At 35.9% G+C, this 18,820-nt stretch overlaps 1 protein-coding gene across 5 annotated transcripts in view; it reads left to right on the top strand.

Moving 5' to 3' along the window:
• The window catches only part of LOC137267561 (pleckstrin homology domain-containing family G member 5-like), a 197,341-nt gene that overhangs the window by 144,822 nt on the left and 33,699 nt on the right, over window positions 1-18,820 (top strand). For 4 of the 5 annotated variants that reach the window (XM_067802043.1, XM_067802042.1, XM_067802039.1 and 1 more), the window contains 3 exons: window positions 893-990; window positions 3,667-3,825; window positions 7,487-7,645. In XM_067802043.1, coding sequence (XP_067658144.1) covers window positions 893-990; window positions 3,667-3,825; window positions 7,487-7,645 — 416 coding nt within the window. The remainder of the gene's footprint in view (window positions 1-892; window positions 991-3,666; window positions 3,826-7,486; window positions 7,646-18,820) is intronic. The other variant, XM_067802041.1, reaches the window with a different exon arrangement.

Here is an 18,820-nt window from a genome sequence, read left to right as displayed (position 1 = left end):
CAATATGAACAATCGACAATTGTTGATTACCTGAGGAAAGGCTGCCTTGGCATTGAAACTGGGGGTGTAAAACTGACTATATTCTGCACATAACGTGTGTTAGGGGCGGTTTCATAAATTTCCTCATGGATCATGAGATACCTTTTGAAAATATAAATTTAGGATGAACTGTGTGGAGACATTTCTGAAAGTTTCAGTATATACTTGCATACCAATCTCCAATAGTGAGGCGAAACCAATTTTATTTGGTTTTTTTGAAGAATATATTTTGCCCCATATTCAATTCATAAATTGCCCCAAAATAAACACTTTTAGCATTTAGGAGAACTGTTACTTTGACTGGCGATATTATGTTATTTTTTTCCCCACCTGCCTTTATGATTTCTGAGGACAAAAATCTGTGAAACAAGAAATGAAATTGGTGTTGTGAAATATGAGAAAACATTGTTGCCATTATTATTTTCATATACAAGGGACAGTGACATTCGTGATGCTGAAGACCAGGTTTCGATTCCCCACATGGGTACATGTGTTAAACCTCTTTCTGATGTCCCTGCTGTGTTGCAGAATGTTGCTGAAAGCAGCATAAATCTAACAAACTCACTGACTCAGTCATATCATTTTTGAAACTTATATTTGGATTTCTGTATTGTAATTTGAAACTTGAATATGGTTATTATAGTTTTGTGTTTCTTGTGTTAAATCTTATAGGGGCTCAGCTTGATTATTACTTACAATAAAACCAACATTGTATCACAATTAACATGCTCTCAAGATATCATATTCTGTTTACAGAGCTCGTTTCTGGTGTTTCCCCTTGCTGTGATATTGCGGGAATATTGCTAAAAGCGGCATAAAACCCAGCTCACTCACTCACTCACTCTGTTTTCAGAAAAGGAAGGAGATTCAGCTGTAAGTCGCAGTGCATCAAGTAGTCGTCCGTCAAGTGCTTCCAAATCCGCCTCAACAAAGGGAACTAAATCTGCCGGGGTAAGTTCTTCTGTGATGTCATGTGACTGTCTGCGTGATGCAGTGCTGTGAAATCAGCTTAACACAGTGAAGTGTTAGAGTGTTAAAGTTAAACTAAACATGTCAGTTTGGAGAGAGGCTCCTGAAATGGAGGATAAGAAGAACTACATCAGCCAGAGATAATTCTGAGATTTAAGTGAAAGTGTGTACATTGAACACAAAAAGTTAGGTAACATCAAAATGTTTTTTTTGAAAAATTAATATGTTTTTATTGCACAAAACATTTTCATTTAAAGGTTTTGTTATGATAAACATGAAGATTTCCATATTTTGTTTGTTTTGGGGGTGTTTTATTTATGATTATTGTGGAATCTATTGTGGAATCTTTAGTTTCCGTAAAAAAATTGTTAACATTGTAACATATTAAAGTACATTTGAATAAATATCAAATCAGATCATAGGCACATATCCAAGAATGCCAAAAGGTTTGTTTTGAGAAAAGTAATATTATTTGTTTTGTAAAATATGTTTCATGGCACTTTCGAAAAAGAAAGAAATCTTTCTGTTATGTTTATCTAAACTGAGTTTTGAAAATCGTTTCTGTTTTTGTTGAATATTTTGTTTCCAAGCTCATCCTCTGTGTGAATAATATACCCCATTACTATAAAGATACTTGTTTTGTGTGCTTCATGTTTGATTGTTAAATAAAATGCTTATTAACATGCCAATAACATGACAATCGTTTGTGAAATGTTTGATGCCAATTGTACTTCAGCATTTTATATCCTGCTCATCAGTACTAACATACTAACCCAGTATATAACACACCAGTACTAACCAATCACAGTCTCTTGAAACTAGAGGAATCGGTGCTTGAAATGAAGGCGGTACAGGAAATTTGAAACTGGGAATTTAGTGCAATGTTTGTTGTTTGATTGCAAGCTGGTGACTGGTTTCTTTGGACTGTTTTACAGAATATTAGGGCCATCTGTTCTCATTTTGATTAACATGTGAAATATTTCAAGATGCTGACTTGTAATTTCAACAAATTCAAATGGCCCTAATTCTGATAAGCTTTCATCTTGTGATGGAAGCTTAAATACTGTTTTTTTACATTTAGAAAAATATTTGAAACTAACTTTGAAAGTAAAATGCTACATCTAATATTATCTGCCTATAGTGTGCAATTAAATGCAAAGAAATGATAATTTGGGGCACAAGGTCTTAGCCAAAGTCAATGATTTGTAATATATTGAAATAAACAGTTAAGATGCAGAATTTTTCAAAAATTGATTCCTGGAAACAGACTGAATTCTAAACAGGAATTTTTTAGATGTCATTACAAATATATATTGTTTGTATGCATTAAGATAGATTTACATTCAGAAAACAATAAAGGTGAAAATAATGGATTATATTATAAGCCACAAGTGCTTATATTGGTTATATTTATGACTGTTTAAAGTTAAGGACACAAACTATTCACCAAATCCTTCAGCCTGACATGGCAATGCAGGGTTATCTTCAGAGCACCCTCACAAACATTATTCTGAGTCCGTTTTCAGGAGCCACATGTTTCAAGATCTCACGCAGCCTCACAGTCTTCCTCTTCTCCACACACCCCCGTAGCTTCTTTGGTAGAGTGGTTTGATTGGGTGATCAGAACAAGCAAGAAAATATTTCTTGTGTTTTGTGTAGTTCATCATTTGGGATGTATTTCGTTTGAATACAAAATGTTGGAATGTTGTTATGAAATGTTGAAACAGAGGAAATTTTATGAAATGTTGAAACAGGATTTTTTATATCCATGTAAACAGGGACTAGAATTGTTCATGGATATTTTATAGCCACTGAATTACTAAAGGAAATCTAAAAGTGTAAAAATTTTAATCTGTTTTAAGGAAAATTAGGTTTTTCTAGTGTAGGAAGTTTTTTTTCTTAATTATGGATGAACCTGCTGCAGGATGAACAGATAAATTAAGATGTATGTTTGATGGCAGCTTCACCTGAACATTAACATTTTATGGAAAATGTTAGCCTCAAATTTTCCGTGAGTGTATGTTTTGCAACCCTTTCCTCTATTCGTCATATTGACATAGATGGAAAGTTGGTAAAGAATTTTTAAGTATTAATCGAGCTAATATGAAACTCATACCTCTGCATCCTTCATGATGCGTTGCTATGGAAACCTGACATTAATAATAACCACTAATTTTACAAAATGAAATCAAAACAGTAATATTTAAATTTCATATTAATGAGTGTCATTTGGATGTCCATGTGGTGAAAGTGATAGTTCTCATTTCTGTCATCTGGGTTTGATTCCCACTTGGGTATAATATATGGAGAGGATCCCAGTCTTGATTTTGTTGCAATGTGGATAAAAGCGGCATAAGATATCATTCTCATTTACTCATTCACGTGGATCGCATAAAAATGTTGGAGGCTGATAATGTTGATTGGATCCACAAGCCAGTTGGCTGTGTAACTCGGTACCAGGTTTGTTCTGTAACCTATAACATCCCCCATCCCCCAAAATTCTCAAACAACAATTACCGGTACTAAACAGCTCCTCCCTGTTAACATGGAAACCTCTACTAAACCCTCAAACTAGTCCTTTGTAGTCTACTGACATAAGCAAACAACAGCATCATTGCGATGTTCTACCACCTTGAACACCGTTTGTCATTTATGTAGAAGAACGCACGGCGAGAATCGGTCACACAAGTCCCCGTTCTGCTTGAGCCCCCACCGGTAAAACAACGTCGGGGCTCGCTACAGTTCTTCAGTATATCAAAGAATGAAAACTCATCTGGCAAATCTGGGGATGGTTTGAAAGTCTATGATGACTCTTTTGTAAGTCTGCATGAACTTACATACATATATACATTTACTCCTTGTCATCTCTCTCGTCTCTTGTAGTATCCCACAATCCCCTTGCATGGATGATATACACGGCTTGTTTACCATAGTATGTGCTCTGTGTTGTGTTAATGGCTGTGGCAGGGCCTGTTTGAATGGCTGGTTGTCATCACATTAAAATGTTATTATTATTTTTTAAAATTTTTAATATTATCATTTTTTCAAAATTAAAATTATTGGGTTTTTTTAATGAAGATGTATTTTTTTTTTGAGAATATTTTTAACATTAGTCATGAAAGCAAACAAGGTACTATTACCTGTCTGAATTTAATTTCTTTTGCAAAGAACAGCATAGTTAATTTGTTAAAACTTTGAATATTTTCCTGGACTATGATATTGAATTTATTTGGTTTAGAAATATGTTGAAAATGCAAAATTTACAATTTATGCAGTCTTCCATTCTTGGAATTGGAAGTACTGAATGAAATGTATACACATACTTTCAAAACTGTAGAAATTAACCATTCTTCTTCACTAAAAAATCTCCTTTTTATATTTTTTTATGGTAGGACTCCAAATGTAGATTCTTTTCCCTTAAGTTATAGTTCTGTAGATGTGTGCTGTGTTTCTGTGTCTCTGCCATTATCTGTGTCTTGTGTCAGACACACGTCCTCCTGTGTTAGACACATGTCCACCAGTGTCAGACTTGTGTATGCCTGTGTTATCTGGGACTGTTAGTGCTCCCATGTCTCGTGCTGGGGTGGGGATTTTATGTGTGTTTCAATCAGTGTCGTTTCCAATGTGGACTTGTCCTCAGTCGACCATTGTGCACAGTCTGTGTACAGATGTATGTCAGCTGTGTCTTCTCTTGTAATGATCAATATGGGCGTTGTTGATGAAATCTGCACAGGTAATTGTTTCTTCCTGCACTGCACATCACTTTGTTAGATCACAGATCACAGCTCAGTGTCTCCATCTGTGTGTTTGCAAATGTGTATACATGGTTCCTTGTATTAATTTGAAAATTAATGAAAAACAAAAACAGTGAAACCTTGAAGAATATCAAACATATTGGGTATTTGAACTTAATATTATTGTTGAGACAATCTAAAATGACAATTTGTCCACTTCTTGGCATTTGTTGTTTTGGGATTTTTTATCATTTTTGTTGATAATTTAAGGTTCCATTCAAATTATCAATCTTTTGGGCTTTTTTTTACTTCTTACATTGACAGGCAAAATTTGCAATTGGCTTTCAAGGTGACATTTTAATCCAAACATTTAGGGTTTTATAATTTCTTACTTTGGAAATTTAGAAATATGGCTGTTGGTCCAAAATTTGTTTTCTTGCTGATATTTTAGGATTGTATTCAAACTACTGTTAAACTATGTACATATTTTTCTATTTTATTGTTCTGTTTTCAGTCACATAATATAGTGGGCACAGATGTCATACAATTGGAAAATAGTTCCAACATTTGGGACTATAGACAAAACAGACCATTAACCTTCAATATAGGGCCATGGCCAATATTTTTTAATCATCACACTTGTCCCAGAAAATAGTGATTTGATAGCATTTGAGGTTTCACAGTTTTTATAAGAAGACATGCCATCATTCTGTATTACACCATAGAAATAGTAGCATGCTTTTGTGTAAAGTTTTGAAAATCTACATTTTGAGAGCCATTTCTTTTCAGCCTAGAGGCAACATTATTTTCAGATTATCAGATTATTGATATTGTAGATGCAACATGTGTATTTGGGGAAATAGTTTTGTTACTTGTAATATGTCCATGTATTGATTCCACATGTATACAGTTTGCACAACAAACAGATGGTTGTGAAAAATTAGATGCACTTTGATGCCTACTTTCAAACAGAGATGAATATATATTGTGAAATGTTATAAACTGATGTTTCTGTAAAATGTGTGAAATCACTTGATCCTGCCATGTCTGCAATTAAATGCAGTGTGATGACAGTTTTATTTTAGCTTTACTGTTACTTGATATGTCCACCCCAGAATTGGCTGTCATGGTGATACCCATAATCCACAACATCCAAGATGTTGCAAAATGACCAAACATTCATAGTTCAAAGAGCTGTCTTATACTGAAACAGGGTAATGAAGATGGTTAGAATTGGTCTTGACAACTGGAGTTGAGTGATCAAGGTGGTTGATGCATGTCATCATATTTCAGTTAATATATTGGATGTCAGTGCTCATGATGTCAATCACTGGATCGCCTGTTCAAGACAATCATCATATGGCTTTTTCCTATCACAGCAACAAATATACTACTGTAATTTACCATGCTGGTGGTAGGGGGATTAGAATGGTGATTGTGTGGCCACAATGGCTGCGAAGTCTGTACAGTGTGCTCGTTATTTGCCATCACTCAGAGCAGTATTCCATCTGTAAGACATGATTCTGTAAATTAAAAAGAGGTGAGCAGTTGACATCATGAGCTTAACATGCATCAACAGCCTCAACAAGTGGGGCAGTGAGGTAGCCTGGGCCTAGATTTTCGAAGCTCTCTTAGCGCTAAGACAGTCATAAGTGCCATACCTTAACGTTAACTTATGACTATGCCAGTGAGGTAGCCTGGGCCTAGATTTTCAAAGCTCTCAGCGCTAAGACCGTCGTAAGTGCCATACTTTAACGTTAACTTTTGACTGTGGCAGTGAGGTAGCCTGAGCCTAGATATTTTAAGCTCTCTTAGCACTAAGACAGTCGTAAGTGCCACACATTAACATTAACTTACGACTATCTTAGCGCTAAGTGAACTTCGAAAATCTAGGCCGCGGTGATTAAAGTAATTGCTTGCCGAAATCCGAACTGACATACTCATGCTAAGAATATGTAAGGTTGCTGCACTGAGATCTTCCTGAACTGTAGTACTGCTGGAAGAAGCATATTAAGTGGTAGTGTCATACTGGGTTGTCACTGTCTTAACCACTGGTTTGTCTGAACCAGACTCAAACTCAAACCAGCTTGATATCATTGAACACCTAGTATACTATTGATCATTGTTCTGTAGTGTATATGCTCAATAAGATGTATGCAGAAACAAATAGGTGATGTTGTATATATTTTGATGACAGTTTTCTCATCGAGCAGTAAAATTATGATGGGATAGATACGTCATGAATACTTAATTTTATTCTTTGTCATTTGTCAAAATTTATGCATGTTGTGTCAAATATAAGGTTTCTCTGATTGTTGTGTTCTGATTGGTTTTGTAAGGGCAGGGTATATTTTTTCTTTAACAGTATAGTTATAATTTATTACACTCAACTTTATGCATTTCGTGTTTCATATCATTAGCCTTTCTGGGAACAGTGCTCTTGTTAAATAAGCTTTTGAGCTTCAGGTTTGTTGTTTCATTTAAGATGTGAATATGTCTCTCAGTCTTGTTTCATATATGGTTAAAAATTCACAGCTCACAAATATTCAGTTATTTCCTTTGTAAATATAGTGGTAAAAACAAACAAAATTAAAATTGAAAAAATAAATTCACTTTGTATTAAATAAAAATTCATCGGTTTTAAATATGTTTGCATTGATCTGAACGATTTTTTTGTGAATCATATTCTTCTTTGGATTTTGTTTGAGTATCGGCATGTTCTGTAACAGCCAGTGATGTTGCAGGGGAGCTTACGATCTCGGCGAGGAAACATCAACCTGTCCATTGATGAGACATTCTCCGTCCCCTCTACCAGCCCACAAGGAACTCTTACATTCAGTGAGGGAAGAAAACTCACCAAAACACCAAATAAGCTTGCCAACCTCTTCGCTCCGCTCAATAAGGTAAGGGACACAACTCTTCCAGGCTTGTATTGCATTTGATTCCATTGTCCAAAGCCAGTGTATAAAGAGAGATGCAGCAAAGTGGTTAAAGCCTCTGCTCATCAGGTTGAAACCTCGTGAATGCAGGTAAGTATTATCAGCATTAGATGCATTAATTGGATTGGGTGGTCCAAATTTGATTATATACAGGCATTTTTATACAGCTATACTTGCCATGATGTTAAATGATCAACAAATTTCGGCCCCAACACCTGGTTTACTTTCCCCCATAGGTACATGTTATGCATTTGAAACCTCACAGTTATCTCACATTGGTCTTAGTGCATGGATGAAAACATTTATTCATTACTGTGAAGACCCTGTTCGATTCTCCACATAGTTACAATATCTGTGGCCCATTTCTGGTGTCCCATGCCATAATATTGCTGGAATATTACTTAAAGCGACATAAAAATCAACTCAATCACTTACCCTAGTGCCTGAAATAACAAAGGTTTCAAATATGTAAGAAGGACAATTGACTTTGACAGATAGCTGATTTTTTTAACATTTGACATGGTTTCTATATGTTGATGAGCGGTCATTATTGGAAGAAAATGCTTGATAGAATGAAACTTTCAAGATTTACACCTGTCTTCGATCTGAGAATACTTTGCAGTTTTTTCATCATTAAACACAACTCACTCATCATGAGAATGTCGTCCTCACAACTGTCTCATCTGTTAAAGATTCATGACAGTATTGGTAGATGTTATTTATCACTGGACTTGAGGCCAGTATGGGATTACTTTAGATAGACAGCTGGCTTTACCAAGAAAAGAAATAACAGCATTATTTGTATCTGCAAACCCAACAAATATGGTGGTATGTTGTGACCTAGATATGATAAAAAGGCTGTCACTGAGGATTAAATTAACTTATGACACTATCCAAGAAGGTATGATGACTAGTGTGTCCTTCTGTGAACGTGTTTCAGGTGCCAGATTCATGGTTTGGTTATGCAAATCTGGTCATGGTAGAGAATAAACTTGTCATTCCCATTGGTGTAAAATTTCATGGCGAGTTATAGTGGAACAGACGCATTGTGACAACCCTATTCTGTTTGGAGGTTAGGACTGATTTATGGGCCTTACAAATTGTTTACTAATTGTGACACCTTGGTGATAAATTTCTCGAGGCGTGTCACTTTTTTGTTTCATACATTGCACTTCCTCTGCTATGTACTTGAACCCTCACACTTCACACTGAGTAAGTGAGTGAACAGTGTTTCACAGTTTGTGGGAGAGAAGCAGACATTTTGCACATGCTTGAGACCAGCTTTACCATGTTGATGAAACTAAAGATCATGATTGGCAGTGGTGTCAACATACTCCTATTATCTTAGGTTTTGTCAAAGCTTGAAACATTACTTAGGGCTTTCCTCACAAATAAGGGGCAGTGGGGTAGCCAGGTAGTTAAGGTTTTGTCAGTCACAGCAAAGACCCTGGTTCGGTTCTCAACATGTTTGCAGTGCGTGTCTCCTGTTGTGATATTGCTGAAAGAGTCTCAAGACATCTTCCCACATGAAGCTGAGGTTGTTTGATGTAACTTAAATACTGTTGAACATGGCATTAAACTCAGCTCACTCACTCACACTTTGGATAAGAACGATGCATTTAAAACATATCAATGTAAATTGTCTTTGTCTCTGGAAATATCTGGATGATGTTTGTGAGATTGTGAAGTTGAAAAGTATCTCAGTCCAACTCTCTTTGTAGATACCTACTAAAATAATAGTAGCTGTTTAAATCCTGAAAAAGGTGCATAGTGAGTGTTTCTGCAGTTAATGGTCCAGTTTGCATTCAGCTTGTTGCCATGATCAACAGCTTCCAAAGGGAAAGAATTAATGTACATGAGAAACTACATTCCTAGCAACTACTTTTATGTGTGTCTGCTTCAACTTCAAATACATGCTGGAACAGATGTATGCATTCCAGAATATATTTTGAGTTGAATAATATTCAAGGGTATAATTAATAAGTATAATTTTATATTAAAATGTCACTTGCTTCTAGTGTTACCATGAGAAAAGTTATTTTTCTTGGATCATTCCCAAACTACAGAATCGGGTAGGATGTTTTCATTATGGTGTTTCTGCACTCTGACCGAACTCAAACAACATGGATATGTTTGGTTGAAATACAAGACTTTATGTGAGATATCACCTGTAGATTGCACCTGTAGACTGTGCGTTAGTATGAACCTGTGAAGAAAAACCTCTGTTGGTGAAACACAGGGAGGAGGTTATTATATATACCACATCTTCACTTGTCCAGAGGAACAGTAGCATAGCCATAATGGCTGAAGCATTTGCTTGCCATGAAGATGGCGCGGGTTTGATTCTCAACATGGTTCAACATTTGAATCCATTTCTGTTGTCCCACAGTGTGATACTGCTGAGATATTGGTAAACTCGGTTTCTCACTTGTCTAGACAGATAATATAAAAATATGTTTGGCATGTGTATACCTGAGGGTTCCTATGGCCTCTACCTCATCCTACGTTAATGCACACGTCTTCATAGAGAAGTAACATCATTCAAAATTTGTCTTTCACACAGCAGTAAACGGGTACCAGTAAGGATGACATGGTAATGTGATGATTATCCTCATAGTAGCTGTGTGTGTTCACTAGTCCTATGAAGTAGAAAATGGTATTTCTTTGACTGTCTGTACAGGAAATCAGGTATTAGTTGTCATTGCATGATTAATGGAGCAATTACTTCAAACTAGTACAAAATATAGTCATTTTTGTAATGTCTTTTGAATCAAAAGTTGATTATTTTGTACTTTTCTTAGCGTGGTGAAAACTTTACATGTGTAAGTTATGATTAGTGCAAGAAAAGAAATCTTAAGAAATTCATGGTCATGCCACCTGATCGAAAACGGAATAAGAGCAGAATTTTTATATATTTTAAATAGAAAAATAGCAATCTTTTGTTGATTGTATTTGCTGATGCCGTGACAATTACACTGTCATAACAAGATGTCAAGTTGCAACTATTGAATTATTCCTTTATAGTGCTGCATCGCCACAGCTTCCAGACAATAAGCTTACAACAGTGGATAATAAATTGTCAACTACATATATACATATGAAATTGGTTTGTTCTAAATTTACCCATGGTAATATAGCATCTCCTGACATGCTGTATATATGGGAAAAAATCAGTGAAGTTATGATAGACGAGTTGATATTGACAACCAGTCAGATTATTGATTCTACTGCAGCAGATTGCTCTTATAATTCTGTACTCTGTACCGTAATATCTTCATAACATCGCACAGGGTTTTAAAACATGAATATTAGGATATACTATAACCTAGTGGGAGATCGAAATTGTTGAAAACAGTTTATATATATTTAAGACTTGATGTTCATTGACATTGATTTGTGTTTGTAAATATCAGATACATGTATCTGTCAGGGAGGCATTCTGTGTTGAAGAATTTGTTTTGTTACATATAAATATGTCGCAGATGACTTGGATGTGCCTTTGTGGTGCAGTTGTCCTTACACAAAGGAGTAGTTGGTGTTGCTCGTGATGCTTCAATTGTGTTTGCTGCGGATGACTGAACTGACTGCAGGTAATTACAGGTGTTAGTAGTGTAGGTTGTTTACTGCACCTGGGACAAGCTCCACACAACTCAGACTGGCTTGACAAGTACGGACATACCTATGGGAGGTTCAAGAACCACAGATGGTTATTGGAATGTTTGCGTGGACTCGTCAGGTAATACCTACATTTTGGGGTGACTGTTCAGATTGGGAATCTCACCTGATTCTTGAATAGTCCAGGGACATATTAGGGTGAATCCCATGGTCATGAGAGATGGTTATTGGAAGGTTGAGGGGACTCGTCAGGTAATAATTCAGCTGCATCTTGGGATGACTATTCAGATTGGGAATCTCACCTGATTCTTGAATAGTCCAGGGACATATTAGGGTGAATCCCATGGTCATGAGAGATGGTTATTGGAATGTTGAGGGGACTCGTCAGGTAATAATTTAGCTGCATCTTGGGATGACTATTCAGATTGGGAATCTCACCTGATTCTTGAATAGTCCAGGGACATATTAGGGTGAATCCCATGGTCATGAGAGATGGTTATTGGAATGTTGAGGGGACTCGTCAGGTAATAATTCAGCTGCATCTTGGGATGACTATTCAGATTGGGAATCTCACCTGATTCTTCTAGGGTGGTTAATAGAATAGTCTTGGGATATATCAGGGTGAATCCTGTGTTGATACAAGGTGTAGTAACTATTCGATAGTGATTTATAAGCACATGCTTGTGAATCTGTTTGAATCATGATGGATTCTGATAATGACATTTTTTATTTTGAAAGAATGAACAATTTTCTGGTGGGTTAAGTAGATTGGGGAACCCCATTGTAATTTCTTGTTTCTGGAAAGAAAGATCAGGCAACATCTATTGCATGTCATGTCGAAACACTGAAACATACAGTTATGGAGGCTTGATGTTGAATATTCACTGTTATGTACTGAGATATCATGTGATACTGAAAAAATGAGAAAAAAAGAATTTTCTTGAAGTCGTACGTTAATCTAGTTATTACACAGTTATATGATTTACTGAAAGACACGGGGAGCTGCCAGACAGCCCTTCACAATGATGTATATTTTTATAAAAAGAGACTTAAGAAATACAATGCAAAGCTTGTTGGGACATCATTATTTGTGAAGCATGACGTTGGCAACATCATGGGTATTGTCTCTATACAATAGACACTGTGGTCTGCACTGTGTACATGAAGGGAAGGTTGTTGCTGACTTTGCTGAACACCGTTTTACCCCTGATAAATCTAGGGAGACATTTGAGCTCTGTGATTGTCCAAGAAGCGTATGTGATTGTTCAAGAGGGGTAGGTAATTGTTCAAGCAGACAATGTAATTGGTGACATTTATTACACGGACGGAACCATAGACTCTACTTAGTGGGTATTATGGTTATTGCTATGTTTGATTGGATGTTTCAGGAAACAAGGCATTTGATTGGTTAAATTGAGTCAGAAGAAGTAACTAGCAGCGGTTGTTTTTTCAACTTGTTTTATGCGATCAATATAATTAATTAAGGGGAGGTAATTGCCAATTCCTTGTAGCTCCAAGTTAGTTCAACTCTGGAGTGCAAATAATTTATGGAATCTTCTCATTCATGTCTGACAGTATGTTTTTTCTTCATATCAATGATAGATAGAATTCCTTTGATTACACAATGCCATTATTCATAAATGGAGTAATAGTCCAAATGTTACACATAATCATGGTTTAGAAAGGTTGTCGACTGGTTCTTGCAGTTTGTTTGTTCATATTGTTTATGAAAGGGTTAGTTCTTGAAAGGGACTGGTGATAGTTCTGAAGGTGAAGAGAGTGACTAAGAATTTATTGATGTCAAATTCTGTGTATGACACATTGCAGAATATATATCCTCAATAATTTATCTGGAAGGATATTCAGTGGTCAAAGGATAAGATCTGGTAAATTGTTCATGATATATCATTGTTCTTGGAGGATGTACAACAGTTACACAATACTAGAGGATTGTTGGAAGAGATACAGTATATCATTGTTTTGGGGGGAACATATCATTGTTATTAAAGCATATATAGTTAAACACTTATTTCCTGAAATGTGTATTTTGGCTCATTGCATAATACGAATCCTAACATTGGCCAGAATTCAAAGAGGAATCAGGATTGTTCATGCAGCTTTATGCGCACCTGTCTTCTCTTTTATGCAATAACCATTTCAAAAGTTGATAGAAACTATTAAGAATATTACATAATTGTTCACACCATAAGTGACTAACCCTTAGGAATCTGTTAATGCCTGATAAGACCAGAACCTATATCCTGTGCAGGTATATATATAGTTGATCCACAGCTACATATATGGTTTCTCCTACCCACCAAATCCTGAAGCCCCAACCCCAAATCCTCGACCTCCTCCCTCATGTCAAAGCCTGGCCAAGATTACTGGTCCCCAGCAACATAAAGTGGCCACATTAGTGAGTGAATGTCAGTATGTGTGAGTGCAAGACTATTAAAATAAGGTTACCTAACAACATTATGGCGGCTTTGGGAGAAGTCACTCACTCAACCGGCCAGGCAGGGATTTTACTGTGCCCTTAATGTGACCGTAAAGCCAGAGAAATGTACTCTGAGAAATCCTGCCATTGCTCTATACAGTTTTTGTTTGTTTGCAGTATTGTTTTTCTTAACCTGATTGTGATCCGTGAAGGTCTAGGGTACAACAGGCCTTCAGTAGCACATGCTTGCCATAAAAGGCTTATTGCAAGAAGGATCGGGTGGTCAGACTCACTGACTTTGTTGACACGTCATCAGTTCCCAGTGGGACAGATCAATGCTCATGCTGTTGACCACTGGATTGTCTGGTCCAGCCTCGATTACTCGATTACTGCCTCCATATAGTTTAAAAATTGTTGAGTGTGGAATAAAACTAAACTCACTCACCCTTAACCTGATTATCATGGTATTTTATTTACAAAATAATGAGGGCAATGCTGAAACAAATAATATTAACATTCTTGTATTCTTATGTCAGATATTAAAGATAAGGATAAGGAATTGTATTTTATTCTACATTTTCTTTATGTTATGGGTGTTAATACTTAAGGTGATGCTCTCTCAGTACAGTACAGATTCATTTTTTCTTCTAGGTAAAAGTATTTCATGGTAATTTTTAGTTCATTCTCATGATATTCACTAATCAAAACATGTGTCTGAAGTCAATTATCAATTTCCTTGAGGCAATTCATTTTGAGCTTAAGGTTTGCTTTGAAATATTCAAAACAGAATCTTAATTGGATATTAAATTTGTTTTGATGTTTGATGAATTTGGACTAAAATCCTGTTGCCTTATCTTTGTACCCACTGACAGCGATTCAGATAGATGTAGGAGGTTTCAGAGCATTCATTTCATAAGAGCTCCAAGAGATAGCAATCAACACACTTCATGCTTGTCTGGAATCTGGAATACTTTCTGGCAGAACTACATGTGTACCTAGACTTGCCCAGTCTCTTAAACCAGGGATTGGGAAAGGCAGGGGCCATGGGCCACTTAGCACATTAGAATGAAAAATGGCCCATTAAAATTTGGAAGTTTACTATTAATACAGGACAGTGGCCGATCCTCAACTCAGAAAATGGCAAATAATCCTGAAAATTGCCCATTGTCAAAATTCCTTATCCCAATCCCTGTAAGCAATGACGTATGGTTCCTATTCGATTTTTTTCATATGTGAAATTTTGTCAGTACAAATCCTGGATCATATAAATATCATAAATATACATGCTAGCATGTTTATTTAAAGTCTGCCTACCCAGACTTGCTAGTAATAAGGATCATATATCATATATCCCATGTACTTATTGGGCAGAGACTTTGAGCAAGGCTAATGTATATTATGAGGCAGGGAAGGTGTCAGCTCCCCACAGGGTTCTCATCTGTCAGCTCCCTGCAGGACCTGTCATTTGTTCTCTGAATGTAGGGATCCATGTCATCTCTCATTTCTGGAATATAATGCATAGTTGTATGTGATACACCTGTTTGGGTTCCTATGGGTGGCAGTATAATTCATATACCACAATGCCACAATGTATATATGTATTTATATCCCTAAACACCTGAAGGATCTGATATAAATTGTCACACCTCTACCTTTTTCTGTAAACACATGCCCTCTGTGAAAAATGCCACAATATCTTACATTTCCATTTATTTATATGTGACGTGATATATATTGCCTTGCCTTCTGTAATATACTAGAGAACCAAATTTAAATGGAATTTAAAAAAAAAAAAAAAAATTCTTATGTCTGCATCTAGTTTTTCGAGATTTGACTGCTTAACACCCAACAAGAATTCTTAGGTGTGAATGTAAAGAAAATCATATTTTCTTCTGAATTTATACATTTTGAATTAGTATTCACTTAGTTTCTTACTCGGTATGCTGGAACAAAATGATTTTGTCAAGGCTTATTTGAATTTGTTTCTTTTTCAGATTTTTTAAAAAAAATCCACCCTCATGTGAATTCTTGTTATTGTAAAATACATTCCCAGAAAAGAACACCAAGGGACCAGTTATTTGTTATAGAAGTGAGTCACTCAGAGGTTAATGAGGGGAGCGCCATCAATAAACTGAGGATAGTCATTATTTTTTGTATATTTTTGCATCAAACCGATCCCCACTCCCCACCCTCATCTGAGACCCTTGAACCAATCAACCTTTTGCCTCCTTCTCTTGTCACAGATATTTTCAGTTGTAAATCCATGTTTAATTTCTTTGTGTCATTTATTGTTAGTTATGTCCAGTCTTGTGGCCAGGTGTGTCTAGTAACGTATACAAGCTCACAGATGTTCAAATAATCTGGAAACCTGTCTGTTGATAACATTCTTTAAGGCAAAATCCAGTTTATTTATGTTACAATGCAACAAAGAGTGAGTGTCTTGTTTTTTGGTCATCTCTTTGATGTGCAGAATGTTATCTGGTTTGCAAAGTTGATGTATGAAACCGGTTCCCTTTGCACATGACTGTGTGTTTATTATGTTGTAACCCATTCCCAAGTTTTAAGGAGGCAGGTCATGTGATATATTTGCCCAGCATGAGGGGAGAAGCATGTTTGAAGAGATGTGTTGCAACCTAGCATATCGTATAATGTTACTAACATGATCAGGACCATGAAGACCTGGGAGAGAAATCGTCTCCAGCAAGCCATGCTTGTTATAAAAGACAGAACAGGATTGGGTAGTCAGGCTTGTGGATTGGTTGACTCATGTCATATCCCAAATGCACAGACTGATGTTCATGATGTTGATCACTGGATTGCCTGGTCCTGACTTGATTATTTACAGACACTTGCCATTTAAATGTTCATGATATCCATCATCTGATTTTCTGGACCCATTTATGTTTACAGACCACCATCATAATAGTTTAAATACAAATAGTCACAGCAAGAGAAATATTACTCTTTGATACCTGGGGACTTAACTGATGCTCACTGAATATTTTGGGTAACCAGTTTACAGACCAAAGCTTAGTGAAAATTAAATGAAATTAAGGCATTGTTGACTCTTTGTATTTAAGAATGGGACACACTTTTGCTTCATTATCAATTCAGATCAATATCTTGGTGTTGTCCTAAAACAAACTAAAAAACAGCGCTTCTGAGTTTGAAAAGAAATATCAGTATTAAGAATATGTATATTCAAAGATAGTTATAGAAGTATACACATATTACTGATGTTATCAATATTTACTACCTCTGGATCAAAATAGACAGGTCTGTTCATTGATATAGGATGGTTCCATTTGATATGAAGGGGTCATGTAATGAATAAACTCTTTGTTTTGAATGGTAGAACTATGTCAAGATTGAAATGTAAATTGTTATGGAACATTGGCTCGCCTTTGTGTGGGCAGGATCTTGCTTGTATATTGTGTAATGATATTATCATTGCCTAAACACTAATTTCAAAGCAATAAAGCTTATACCCTCGGGAGAATCTTTTTCAAAAACTCTCATTTTGATTCTGCTTTGAAATTGATATAAACATCTTCTGCAAGTGCAGTCTAGGAGGAGTGAAATTTCATTGCCTTTAATATATTTCAAGGAGAGTGATATCTTGTCGTGAAACAGGAGACGGCCTACAAGAGGTCTGCAAACAATAACTTCCTGTCTGTAATTGTTGTTTTCGGTTTCTTTGGCCTTTCTCTCTCCACAGGGAGGATTGACATTGAAACCTCGTTCCAGTGTTGCTAGATGTTTGTACAGAAAAATCCCGAAGCTTTTTATGCATCAAGTTGATTTGTGTTCAAGACTCAACTTTTAGATGAACACTATACAGCTGTTTCAAATACTCCTTACTCTAAATACCAACAGATAATTATTTCATTGCCTTGGATGGGTGGTGCTAACTTTTTTTTTCATTAATTGTTTTCTGTCAAACAGTTCAAAAGAGATCATATTTCGTTCCCAGTACTAGGGACTAACGCTCGGTCTCTGAATATATATGATTTTGATTTTACTGAACAAACGCGTTTAAACTGAAAGGGAGCCTCAGGGAGATTTAGAAAAAAAATCTAGACTTGCTTCATTTGGGGCTTCAGCATTGCAGAAAGAGTGTGACTGTGGTGAAAATATAATGGTTCAGGGACTGAGACAGACTCCCAGTATCACTGACTCCTTTGCTGAAAAAAAAATTTCAGTCCTCAGCAGCCATCCATCATCTCTACACACTGAAGGTGGCAATTATGATTATTCCAGAAAGACTAAGGCCTAAATTTCAATTCTATATTTCCAACATGTAGCTTAGATTTTTAGTTTACAGATGTTACCTCTACATATACTGAACGTGAAAAGTTAGGGATCCCAAATATTTTGGGGGATATTTTATGAAAGTGTATTCTCACTCTTCATAATGAAAAATCTATCCGAAATGTTCATGTTCTTTAAACTCTTTTATTAAAGATGTAGCACTGTCCTCAACTATGATAATGAAATGTATTTTATGAATCTAGAGCCAGTCTGGGAGATAAAGAAATGTTTCAAAAGGTTTCATTGATACCAAAGATTAAGCAAACACATTCCTTTTCTTGCAATTGAAGTGACTGCTAATGTAGAATGGATTCTTGTTGTAGAAGCAGCAGTCCATCCTTTGTGTACAGCACAATGGTTGCTTGTACTTACCTCCATACTTACTCGCAATGTCAAGGTCAATTAATTACCTCAGCTCCTTCCACTTTCACCTCAGAGGGGTCATGTCATAATGGTCTTATGAAGTTTTTATATTCTACAATGTAAAAAGATTGATGTATTTTGTACATTTGCATTTTAATTCTTATAAAAAGTCTTTATTTAGCACCTATATATTTCTTTTTAGAAAATGTCTAGTTAATTGTTGAAAAAGAATTTATGTGATAAATTACTTTAGATATGTTAATGAAAGGCTTATACATTAACTCATATCTTTTGAAAGGTTTGCGTAGTTTTCTTTGGTGCCCTTAATTTCAGTCAGAAACTTTAACACATTTTGAAACAAGATTATGAAAATCACGATGATATTTTTGACTTGGCCCCTGTGCTTCACTGTC

The sequence above is a fragment of the Haliotis asinina genome, chromosome 16, assembly GCF_037392515.1.
Source record: "Haliotis asinina isolate JCU_RB_2024 chromosome 16, JCU_Hal_asi_v2, whole genome shotgun sequence".
NCBI lineage: Eukaryota > Metazoa > Mollusca > Gastropoda > Lepetellida > Haliotidae > Haliotis > Haliotis asinina.
The sequence above is the reverse complement of the archived record's forward strand: the minus strand, read 5'-3'. Positions and strand labels throughout refer to the sequence as shown.